Source organism: Acyrthosiphon pisum, chromosome X (assembly GCF_005508785.2).
Source record: "Acyrthosiphon pisum isolate AL4f chromosome X, pea_aphid_22Mar2018_4r6ur, whole genome shotgun sequence".
NCBI lineage: Eukaryota > Metazoa > Arthropoda > Insecta > Hemiptera > Aphididae > Acyrthosiphon > Acyrthosiphon pisum.
Genome location: NC_042493.1, coordinates 84382959 through 84396305, shown reverse-complemented (window position 1 = coordinate 84396305; position 13347 = coordinate 84382959). Strand labels below are relative to the sequence as shown.

General features: G+C 26.5%; 1 protein-coding gene across 1 annotated transcript; it reads right to left on the bottom strand.

Moving 5' to 3' along the window:
- Positions 1-1781: 1781 nt before the first annotated feature.
- LOC103309361 (protein ALP1-like) lies at positions 1782-3501 on the bottom strand. The gene is made up of 5 exons (XM_008184608.1): positions 3146-3501; positions 2799-3078; positions 2578-2702; positions 2238-2422; positions 1782-2173 (listed from the first exon to the last, which is right to left on the bottom strand). Exons 1-5 carry the CDS (start codon positions 3499-3501, stop codon positions 1782-1784), a joined length of 1338 nt encoding a protein of 445 aa, XP_008182830.1.
- Between the last annotated feature and the right edge of the window lie 9846 nt (positions 3502-13347).

The following is a 13347-nucleotide window of genomic DNA, read 5'->3' as shown; positions in this document are numbered from 1 at the left end:
TCAAGTTTTTTTATCCAACAAATAAAATTTTATTGATATTTCTAGAAAAAAAACTAAAAAAAAATGGAAAATGAAAATGTCCCTAAACAGTTCAAAATTAATCAAAAAATTTTGAAAATGTTATCGTGTGTAGAGAATGCAAATATAAACAACCAGAGAAAATTTCATGTATTTACGGTCATTTTTTTTAAAGTTACACCAAAAACCAAATTCAATTTTGTGAAAAATCGACCACCAATAAGTCACTTAAGCGCTCATCTCCCATAGTTGATCTAATATAAGACTTGACTTTCTTAAGTGAAGAAAAAAATCTTTCATTTGAAGCTGTACTTATAGGTAATGTTAGAACTAAAGATAAAATGTTATCAATATTATAATAATATTTAGATCTAAACATTTAGATGTATCGGCGCATGTATTTATTCTTGGCAGGCCAAAGAAGGCGTTTAAAAAAAATGGTGCAAATGCACCCCCCCCCCCCCAAATGATGCCCCTGGTATACAATTATAAAAAACATACCTAAAATATTTTATAATTATTTGTAAAAATTTAAAACTGATTAATTAAATTAGTTAATAAATATTTATTATATTAATAATTAGTTGATCAAGTTGATGAGGATCAAACTAATACAGATTCCAATAATTTATTCAATGAAATCGAAGATACGTCAGAAAATAATATTGCACCTGTTAACTGTGACACAAATGAGATAAATGAGACATGTTTAGACATTGGAAACAGTCAAAATTCTGTAGGTAGTCAAAAAGCTTCAAAATCATTGAATACAACAAGTAATTTACTTTATGAGTTTATTTTTTTATTTATTAATTAATTCAACTAATATGCATTGTGTATAATGTTTTGTACTATTAGAGTCTGTTAGATCTGCACCATATGCAAGAGCACTAAAAGGATTTAGTACAGAGTTTATGGAGTCACAAAAAGAACTACAAAGAGATTTCTTTGAACAACAATCAAAATTAAATAACGAGTATTTTGAGAAACAAAAGGCATGGGAGGAAAAAATAATGCAGAAAGAAGAGGAAATAGCATTAGCAGACAGAGCATCAAACGAATTTATGATGAACAATATTTTAAAACTTATGGAAAGACAAATTAACCATACTAATTCGTATACACCAACGATGCATATTCCAACTACCTATCCATCTACTTCATACATGCATCTTCCTTCTACTTCATATACAGACCTTCCTTCAAATTCTCCATCTACTCAACAGTTGTTTCCTTCTTCATTTAATAATGGACAAAGTTGAAATTTGTTTTTTGAGTATATTTAATTTTTTTTAATAAGTTCAACCTTTTTGTTATTATAAATATTTAAGTATTTTATATAAGTCTGAAGATAATGAACAAGATTGAAATTATTTTTTTGTTATTTAAGTATATTTAATTTTTTTTATAAGTTTAAACTTTTTGTTATTATAAATGTTTAAGTATTTTATAAGTTTGAAGTCAACAAACAAGATTGAAATTATTTTTTTGTTATTTAAGTATATTTAATTTTTTTTATAAGTTTAAACTTTTTGTTATTATAAATGTTTAAGTATTTTATAAGTTTGAAGTCAACGAACAAGATTGAAATTATTTTTTTGTTTTTAAGTATACATTTATAAATTAAGTTATATTTCTATTGAGACTGAACAGAATACAATTTATTTAAATAAAAAAAGAATACACATACCTAGGTATCATTAATATCTGTCATATATTTAAAGTATATATTATCATATAAGTATAAAAAAAAAAAATAGGAATTATAATGTCCTGACTGAAGAACTTCTCAATGGGTAATTGTTTACCATGTACATTTTTAAATGTTCTCTTATCTTCTTCATATCGTCAACATTTAAACTTGTGTCTCTACGATTTGTTACACTGGTTGTGGGCTGAGGGTAAACTACATCTGAGTCTTCAACATTTCTTAACCATGTGGTATTAAAATGATCATGCTCCATTTCAATAATATTGTGTAGTGTGACACAACAAGATACAACAGATGGAACAAAACTATGGTGAATATCAATCCTTTTTTGTAGGCATCTCCATCTACCTTTTAACCTTCCAAAAGCATTTTCAACTGCCATACGTGCCGAACTTAAATATGTGTTGAAATTGTCTTCCTCAATGCTTACACTACCAGTATATCCTTAAAATAAATATAATATATAATATAGTCAATTTTTAGTCTAAGAAAAAAGTAGTTATTATACCTTTCATTAACCATGGAAGGAGTGGATATGCTGGATCACCGAGCAAAAAATAAGGTACATCTACACCATCAATATTTTTTTTAATTGAAGGTATTTTTTGATGAGCGTAATTATATAAATTTGAGCTTTTTAAAACAGCAGCATCATGTACACTTCCCGGAAATTTGCAACATATATCAGTAAATCTAATTATTAAAAAATAATAGTTATAAATATACCTAAATGAGATGTTAATAGTATTGAATCATAGTTATTGACTATTGTCGTACACACAATTTCTATAGGTATATTACATTAGTAGTTATACCAAAATTAGTAAATGTTTAATTTGTTTAATTACTTATATTCGTGATCTACCACTGCTTGGCAAATGAGTGAGGTCCAACCTTTTCTGTTAATGTAGTCTATTCTACCATTAACTGGAGCTAATATTGGAATGTGTGTTCCATCTATCATACCAATAACCTTAAATTTAAATAAAAGTTAGCAAATTATCAGGGGTATATCAGTGTGCAATATAAAGTTGTCTCTATAGTTTATTATTTACACCTATCTACCTACCTGTACCATCCCAGTTTTTTTTTCCACAGCATTTGCTATACGTAAAGCTTCGTTTTCATCAGGAAACTTCACATACTTGGATAGAAGTACAGTATTTATGGCTTTGACCACTTGGTAAAAACATTTTTTAACTGTGCTTTTGTGCACTCCAAAAGCATTTCCTACTATCCTGTACTCACAACAACTTGCCAATTTGTAAATAGTCATTGCAATTTTCTTGTCAATTGCAACAGGCGCTCTTACAGGCAAACAATTTGGTTGCAGATGAATTGTTAGTTCTCTAAATGTATTATAGCCCTATTAATTACAAATTTACAATAGATATTGTTTATTTAATAGAAACATACTTGACAATCTTTTCAAATGTTTCTTTTGTCATACGAAAATTTTCAATCCAGTCTTCTTTTCTAAACTGGACATTAACTATTTCCAGCCACCAGTCACTAGAACGTTTTTTCATCCATAAACTCCTTATACGTGGTCCATTTAATAAAGGTCCAATACTTAATCTATAGCTATCAAGTAATTGTTGACGATAATGTAGATTCATTTTTTTCAAGTCATCACATAACTTAATTTTGAAGTCCCTTCGCTTTTTTATAACTAAGCGTCTCAGTTTGTTACGTCTTTTATTTTGTTGTTTTAAATTCATTCGTAGTAATTCCATCATTTGTAACAATTGTAAATAGTTAAAAGAAGACATACTTCATAGAATTTTAACAAAATTCTACACATTAAACACTGAACAAAGTTCTAAAAATTGTTATCAATGGAATATGTAATATCACAGAATAAATTGGAGGGAAAAAATGAAATTATTAATTCGATTTGAGTTAAATCGGTTTTAACAGTGCATGTAAACGTTGCAACGTAAACTGGTTTGGTGGAAGTGTATTATCCTAATACGGTATTACGATAGCATGTATACTTGTAACCTAATTCGAATTGATTCAATACGAATCAAGTTAATACGAATTAAAGGATGCATGTAAACGTAGTAATAAACGTAGTACATTGAATAATCTTGGTACATTGAATACAATTTTAAAAATTCTAAAAAAATATCCATCAAACTGGGAAGTGACTCACCGTAATATCTAAATCGTGATTTTAAAATATAATACTTCTCCAACTATCGCAGTTAGTACATCATTATTTATATATTCATTAATTCATACACAAATATTGTAATAACTATTATTGTTATCTAAGTATATTGTACTTAGACTTTGTATTATAATTTATGAACTATTTATCTCATTATATAGAATTTGGGTGGGGGGAGGGGGCTAACAGGTTGAAGCCTCCTCCATTGCCCGTATTATTATTACTTAAAAAAAAAATATTTATCAAGTTTCATCTGTCAACAAGACGTAAATTTCATATACGTCTTACCAGAATGAATTTATTTTTGAAAAAACATTGTATTTGCATACCAATTCTTCGGTAAAAATATGAGCTACTTGTATGGGAGACCTTGTCTTGAATTGTCTAGCCTTAGCTATAAAAATTTAATATTTTATAAGTTTTGAATTACAAATTAACTGTGGTTTTGACGAAATTTTAACTTTAAATACATATAAAAAAAAAAACATGATGCCTATGTATCGTTAATATTTTAGCTATAATAAAAACTTACGTAAGTATTACTTTTTTAAGCTTTTTGACCGAATAAATAATTTTTTATTAACATTAATAGAAAAAAAAAATGTAAATTAATCAATCCAAGAGACTGTATAACCAAGTTGGTTACCAAACAATTTTCAAAAGCACTGAGCATTTTCAATTTCAACCTCCTAAAAGTACTATATAAATCCAATTTGCTTCCAAAAACATAGATCAGGTATCGAAGTTTGTGATCAGAGCATTTTTTCTACCAGTTACAAACAATTTAAAATCGTCTAAATACGTCTGAAATTATTAGACTGGACAAAATAAAAATAAAATTGTAACCAATTTTCAAGCTCCCCTACCCCCCCCCCTCCATTGAAAAATCCTGCGTACGCCACTGTTATATTGAAAATATTAGAATTATATTTTGTATTGATTAATTAATAATTAATAATCATATCATTATCGAGTCACATTTGACAAATGATTTTTTGTGAGTTATATTTCATAAGATTACATTATATTATATTTTACAGCTACTGACGATATTTTCGTATCTTATCTTAACGATTATATACATACAGTAACGTTAACACACGTTAACACATTTCATTCAACCAATATACAACATGCAGTTCAAACTTATTTACAATTTGATAATTTAATTACACATGATTTTTAAAAATTCGTTTAAAATGTATGAGAAAACTTTTTAGTTTACGCAAACAAAATAGAAAAATAGTTGAATTTGGCTTATAAAATGTATATACACATAACATTTTCATTAAATGCTTATACATTAGTATTTTCTATACATGATAATATTTTTAATATATAATAGTATAAAAATATCATGAGACATTTTTGACTTTTAATTAGTTTTGTTTCAATTATTGTCGATAAAGTTTTTTTCCCTGTCAAAAAGTTTGTTAATTTAATTCAAAGATACCTACGAGGATTATCTAAAAAGTTCGTTTCATAACAAAATAATCTAAAAAACTACGCTACGCTTAGAATATTTATAATAAATTTTTGATATTTTTTAATATTATAATATTCCCTATATTAATATATTACTTGAATCAGTGATATTGCTTATAAAAATCTTATTATAATATATTTTATAACAATTTCTTAAGCACCACTCGATATGTCCAAAAACAATTATGACCCCTAACTTATTGCTACTAGGCAATCCTACGTACTTCGGCTTTTATGAAGTGGACTAGGAAAATAACTTAATGTGCACGACAACGTAAATAACGATAACGGGAGGCAAGAATATTAATTTAGTTCATAATGAAATTGGGATATTGTTTAATTATACCTGTGGCCGGTTTGATGTGGTGTTATGATCTAACAAACTTGGGGGCCCTTAATAATTTAATGTACAATGAAAAACGAAAAAAGTCCACTTCACTAGTGCGGGACGTTCGACGAGCAGACTTCAAACAATTTTTATATAAAATATACGTTATGTAATAACGAATATCACAATTTTAATCACACATAAATAGGTAATAACCAATGATATTATACGTATAGACCAAATGGAAAATATACATATAATACGCAAAAATAAGAAGAATCTTAATTCATGAACTTGATTATTTGTGGACGAGTATGAGTGGAGCAGAGATAAGGAAAGGTTTGCGTGGTCATTAGTGAATTAATATATTTATTAATTAATATATAAATTTTAAATTGTTTTAAATTTTCTCAAGACTTGAAACATTGTATCTTACTCATTTTTTTATTCTCTATGGATACTCAATGAATATTTTAAAATATTTTGACTAAATTGTTATTATTTATTAATTGGATGTTTTTTAAAACAGTGGTTTTAAATGCTTAATAACGTTATAGTAGATCCCACATACGTATTGTTCTTAAAGGAATTTTTAAATCAGGGATTGCAAACGTTGTAATAACGTTATGATTATAACGTTATATTTGACAAAAAGCAAATGAAATTTGTATACGTAATTATAACGTTAAGTGCCAATTAAAAATAATTTAATACTACAAAACAAAACGTAACGATTAATAACAAAATTTATTATATATAATTGAGGAAAACATAACGCAAAACGAAATATTTTAAAATCCATTTATTTAAAAGTTATAATGGTTTTGTAGAAATATTTATTTCATACGTAGGTACAGACATTAGAATTGATTATATTTTTTATTATTATTTTTTTTTTAATTGATCCATGGCCATTAGTTATATGTGTAGGGGAGGAAATTGTAAGTTTAGAAAACACGTGTGTTTTTGGTTTGGCAGATTTTTTACTGTGCACCCATGATAGGTATCTGCCACGCTCGGGTGGGGGATGGCGGCACTTCTCTCCGGACATCATGACTTGTCCGAAGAAAAATGCCGCCCACAGCTTAGGTTTTGAAACGGCGTCGATCCGACGCCTTAGTCCACTCGTCTACTTCGTCCCCCAATTGATTATATTGTATTACGTATCCTGGTCAAAAGTCATTATCTACCCGTATTAGTTATTTATTTGTAAATTGAATAACACTATTTTAAATAATGATAATCACAACACTTTTATAATGTTTTAATTCTAAATAACGATAAACGCAAAAATCGTGTAAAGTTTTAATTGTAAATAACATGAAACGAATTTTTTTTTTCAAATACAAGCCCAGTTTTAAAGTAATTGTACTTATCTGAATATCGAAATAATAAATTCAATTAAATATTTTGGACCATTTATTGATTTCAAATTAAAATGGTTAACACTTATTGACTATATTGTGCCGTAAATTCTTTGTATTTAGAAGTTTTTGATCCTTATTTGATAAACATCAACTGAGAGTAATCTATTTATCATTTGTGCAATCAGTTATTTCATATCGAATAGCGGTATGGACGAAGCTTTCAATATCCACGTAAACAAAATTAGAATCATTATGAATAAGATTTTAAGTTAACGGTTAACCTCGTATTACAATCACTGAATTTTTATATCAGGAATTTAATGTACTTACTCAATTTTTATCAATCTATATATTATATAAAAATAAGTGTACATTTTGAATACATTTTATAACTCAAGATCCACCAAACTGATTTCGATAAAAATTTCAGGGCATATTAAGATTGATATGTAAATGGTTTTCGTGAAGTTTGTACACTGTGCGATATGTGGTTCCGGAGTTATTGCCTCTTAAGTACACACTTGGCGACATGGCTAAAAACAACAAGGTAAGTTGCGGACTAATATAATAATAGTGTATTGAATATTGCTTGCTATTGGTTACGGGCACCATAGTTGATTTGCATTATTATTTTTTGTCAATATATTATGATATATATCGTCCAACTATATAAATGTGAAATGAAAAATCTTTGTACAGGGTCAACTCTGGAACTACTTATCAGATCTTCTTGATTTTTTTAAACGAAAGTGTATATCATGGAGAAGGTTATTATGAAACAATATTTTAGGAAAATCCACCAGAAAAGTAGGAAATCTGGATGTCAAAAATACAATAGTGACGCAACAGGTTAGGTTAGGATTTTGTATTAATTGATTATATTTATCCACCATAGGTAGAATACGATAAACTTGATATAACTTTGGTACTTTAGAGTTAAATCATACACTACGTACAAACGGTCCGCGATCTACCGCAGGTAGATTGCCTACAACTGCTGCGAATCAGAATTTTTATTCCGGGCAACGGAAAAGTTAAGATTAATTTTAAACACCATACACTGAATATTAAATAACGAATTGATCAAAGTTTGAGTCATATAGAGTTGGTACATTTAACGGGCAACGAAGTGCATGGGTTCAGCTTGTTACTTAATACATGTAGGTACCTTTCTATTAACTTATAAATATACAAAATACTTTCCAATATGCTGTCATAATTATAATACTCGACTAAAATAAATTTCAATGTAACTGTGCCAACTTACAATAGGCACTTTGGTACTAAGAGTTGTCTGACTCGTGCAATAATGCTTTGTAGAAATTTTTAAATAAAATGAATATTAATAATTTATCCAACTTTAATTTATTTAAAGGTTATAATAAATAGGTAAATATAGGTTAATAATATTTATCAATGACCATTTTATTATTATTATTTTTAATTTTTTAAAAGATTTATCACCTAGATTAGGTATTTTAATGTTAATATTAATTTATATAACTATATAATTATTAAATATTGTCTAATTTAAAAACCTCTTTCCTCAAACACATGCTGAGGTGAGCAAACTTATTATGTTATATTTATGAAAATATATTGCTGTTTGTTTGCAGATATATTATTATTATTATTAAATTCAAAATACACTAGCATAATTTTTTTTTATACCTAAGTGTTGAAGTTTAATTTTTTACAAGATTTTTCAAAATCACTAATCCAAGATCAATTCGTAATTTTCACAAAATCAGTTAAGTAGTTTTTGAGAACCTATATTATAGCTATAAATATACATTCAACTCTCATATTTCTTTAATTACCTATATAATTTCTTTATTCGAAACCATAAGCGTATTGTGACGATTTTATAGCTAATATTACTCTATTGGGTGATTTTAATTTACCAGCTAATAAAAGGACATTAACAAATTATATAAATTCAAGGGTTTAACATCAACGTTTTGAATGTTCAACATTTTATCGTTCAATATATTGACGTTCAACTATTTGACATTTAACTGTTTGAATGGCGTTCGCTGTTTCTCGTAATTATTGTAAAGCTAATTTTCATATTATCTTAATCTAAATCAATTAAATATAATAAATAAATCATTATAATTCTGTTTTAGACTTAATTTTATCAAATGCGTCAATTGTTGAAGTGGCATGTACCTAATTGTAGGCATTGACAATAGATTATTGATAACATTCTGATTGACTAATTTCAAAACAAATTAAATAAAGCCTTTGTAATATTTTAATGAAACTTTATAGGATTATTTAAACGGTGATTATAATATTATTAGATCATTATTCGCTACTATTAATTTCGATCACGGGTTTCATAAATTGCAAATTAACGATGGGGTTAATGAGTTTTTTGATATATGAGTTTTCAAATTCTTGATAGTCATTGTAGTAAAAATACATTTTTAGATTCTGAGTAGAACGTTCAATGTATTGATTTTACAATGATGTGTGTTTTTTTTTTAAAATTTTTTTTTGTGTCTGTCATCGCCTTTTAGGATAGTAAAAGTGCTTGGATTTTCTTCAACAGTATCTTTTCTGATAGGAAAGTGAATCTAGTTGGTACTTTGGTGGTCAAAAGTGAAAATTTCCAGTGGTTTTCAAAAGCACCGCGAAAAACGAGAAAAATTAAGGAAAACGGGAATTTTTACACAAAATCTGTTTTCGGAAATATCGATTTTGGTTTTTGGAGCAACTCTTATAAAAATAACCGTAGGTACATGAAATTTTGACTGAATGTTTATGTCAGAATTTTCTATACATCATAATATGTTCCAAATATTTTTATTTTTTTTATTTTGAGCTATAATTTTTTTTTTCTATAAATATCAATAAAATGTTATTTGTTGACTAAAAAAGCTTGAAAATTTAATAGAAGGCTCCTAGTATATTGTTTCAATGGCAGATAAAAAAAATTAAAAATCTATAGTCACATTTTATTTTTATAAGCATCTGAATTTCAAATATTGACAAAATACGTAAAAATGACGAAAATTTGCAAAGTATTTTGAGTTAGAAATTCATGAAAAATTTTCTTTTTGAATCTACGATTTTAAAATGTAATACAAAATTCCTCATATGTTTGTCTAACTTTTTCAAAATAAAAATGTCTAGAAGAAAGTAAAATTACATTTTTATGAGCGTTGAAATTCATATTTTTACAACATTTGATATTCACTTGATTTCTCATATAACGATTTTCTTATTTTGTTGTAATTAAAAAATGAATGACTGTAGATACTTGAAAATTTCACTGAATATTTATATTAGAATTTTCTATACACGATAACATTTTGAAAATAATTTGACTCTTTTTGAGCTGTTTACGGATATTGTCAGTATCCGTAATTTTATAGTATCATAATTTTTTTATTTTTTTTTCTATAAATATCAATAAAGTTTTATCTGTTTGGCCAAAAAGTGTAAAAATGTAATACATCGATCCTGATATATTGTTACAATAGCAGTTGAAAAATATTAAAAATAAATAGGCATAATTTTTTTTTTATAAGCATTTAAAAATCAAATTTTGACAAAATGTATCAAATTTAAATTTGAATAATTATTTTGTAGTTAAAAATTTATAAAATGTTCAACTTTTATATCTAAGGATTGAAAATTTAAAACAAGATTCCACGTAAATATATAATTCTGTTACCAAAAATTCTAAAAATACATTTACACAGTTTATTTTTATAGACATTTTAAGTACAAATTTGGACGAAATTACATGTTAAAAACCTAGAATAACTATTTTAGTTATTTTATTATGATTGTATAATATTATTCTTGGGTATACTTGAAACTTCTAAAGTATACTATTATATATCTATGATAGTATCACGGTTTGTTGTTGATGTATAACGCGTTATAAGTACCTAATGGATATTGTGATATGATTAATTTGGAATTTATTATAGATACCTATTATTGGTCAATTTTTTATTTAATTCTATAGATAAGTATATAATATACCTTATACCTAAGCTCTGACATACCTTCTCCACTTAGAATCGTTTTTCTTATACAGTGATATCATATCATTGAATTTAAATTTAATAGTATCCATTATACAGTGACCCACTTGTAATCTACTGAACAGCAGAGCGACATCCACTTACCCAACTTTTTTATATCAAATATACTATATAGCTTAGTTCAGCATGAAAAGATTTAATTTATATGAAAACAATTGCTCACATATTGTACAAAAAAACTACTTCCCAAATTAACAACAATAGATTTTTTGAATTATATGTAAATCTCAATCCAAAATCCATTATAAGAATTATATATTTTTAATATTCAAAATTCTATTAAAACTAATACTAAATTATTTTAGAAATTCTTTAACAATGAAAAAAACTTGTCCTTTCCTTACAAAGACTATGATTTACGATGATTATCTATTTGTTTAGTGGTAAGGAGTAGAATATTGTTTATCATTTCACTCATTATTTTTCCAACGTCTACGAAAGTCAGCTTCACCCATAAATGCCTATTATTCATCTACTGATGATAATTCATCAATTAAATCTTAAAACGTGTGTTTTATGTTTCACAGTCATTCTAAATAAGTTAGAAAATATCTCTAAGAAAACGAGTTATATTGCCCTGACATGATTTCAAGATGTTTCTTTATTAACTGTAAATACGTGTTAGCTGTTCCTTTATTAATAAATATTTTTAGTTTCTAGTGGTTGTTTTCGATCAAATTGGAAAATTAGTTTTGTAAATAATTTTAATACAGGAAAAGATTTAACTTAATATAGTAAGCTATCACCCTATTTCTACTATTTCAATTATTTCTCAATTTGTTTGAATCTATTGTACCTAAAACATCATATATAGTAGTTGCATCGCTATTAAATGATGATCAACAACGACTAATCTTTTAATTTTACAAAAATATGTACTAAATGCTTTTGCATTCGGATATTAAGTAGATATTATCGTATCCTAATATTCCTGCCTAGATATTAAAGGTCTATAGTCTTTAAAGATTATTACATTAGACGTCATCATATAGCTCCTTTTACGGACATTGATTACTACTCGAACATTATCTAATCAGTGAACTACTCATATATAATGATTCTACTTGTATACTGTTAGACTTTAGAGCAGGGACTGGAACCTTTATGATTTTATCGGTTTGGGTTTAGGTTTGGGTTCTCAAAAACCCAAAATTTCGGTTTCGGTTTAGGTTAATACCGGTTTTAACCCTTATTATCTGATTTTTTTTTATCAAAAAAGTACTATATAAAAAAATTAACATAATATTAATAACCTCTTTTTAGTGACAGGTATTTGTAATTAAGTGTAACTATTTCAGAATTTAGCTAATATTATAAGAAAAATTAGTTATTATAAAATAATAAATTAAAATTAATAAATAAATTTTAATATTTAAAATAAATGAAAAATTATTATTAAAAAATAAATAAGAATGAATTTTTAACACACTTGGCGACCTATGTTTCAGTTTGATATAATAATTTATAACTTATATATAAAAATATAAATTTAAACAATGTATACCGCGCTAATGAAGATGGAAGAACAGTTCAGTAGTAGGTACAGTAGAATTGTCGTACAGAGCATAGTATAGAGTAAAGAGTTAACGATACACGCATTAGGTTTAGGTATTTAATATTATCAATGCAGGCGTATTAGTAAGGTAACAATTATAATTTATAATTTATATGACAGCTTACTCTGAATTCTGAATCATTTATAAATGTCCAAATTGCTATTAATTTCAGAAATTCTACATCAGCTATTGCGTATTGCGTTTTATATCGATTACATGGAAATTAGAATTTGGATTTTTGGTATTTCTTTTTTGACAATTCTGTTGTACTTGTACACATAATAATATTCTTATTTCTTAGAATTGATAAACTTTTATAGGTCTACAATTATATTATTATTTACTATTACTAATAATTAGTTATTATCTACTTACACCATAGATAAAATATCTATTGGATTTTAGAACCGAAAAAACCTCTACATAAAAATATAGGTTTCGGTTCCTAAAAAAATATATTTAAGGGTTCCGGTCCGGTTTCGGTCCCATGATTTTCAAAATGTTTCGGTCCAAAACCGGTCAATTTCGGTACGGTTCCAGTCCCTGCTTTAGAGATTATTACGTTCGACGTCACCAAATAGTTCTTTCAACAGATATAGATAACTACTCAAACGTAATCTAACCAGTGAACTAGCTACTTAT

What these genes read in the sequence shown, in the direction of transcription:
- LOC103309361 (XM_008184608.1), bottom strand. Translation starts at nt 3,501, where the DNA reads ATGTCTTCTTTTAACTATTTACAATTGTTACAAATGATGGAATTACTA. An exon ending in AAAAAACTGGGATGGTACAG is followed by an intron (nt 2,703 to 2,798) that starts GTAGGTAGATAG and finishes TTTAAATTTAAG; the next exon opens with GTTATTGGTATGATAGATGG. An exon ending in GTGGTAGATCACGAATATAA is followed by an intron (nt 2,423 to 2,577) that starts GTAATTAAACAA and finishes TTTAATAATTAG; the next exon opens with ATTTACTGATATATGTTGCA.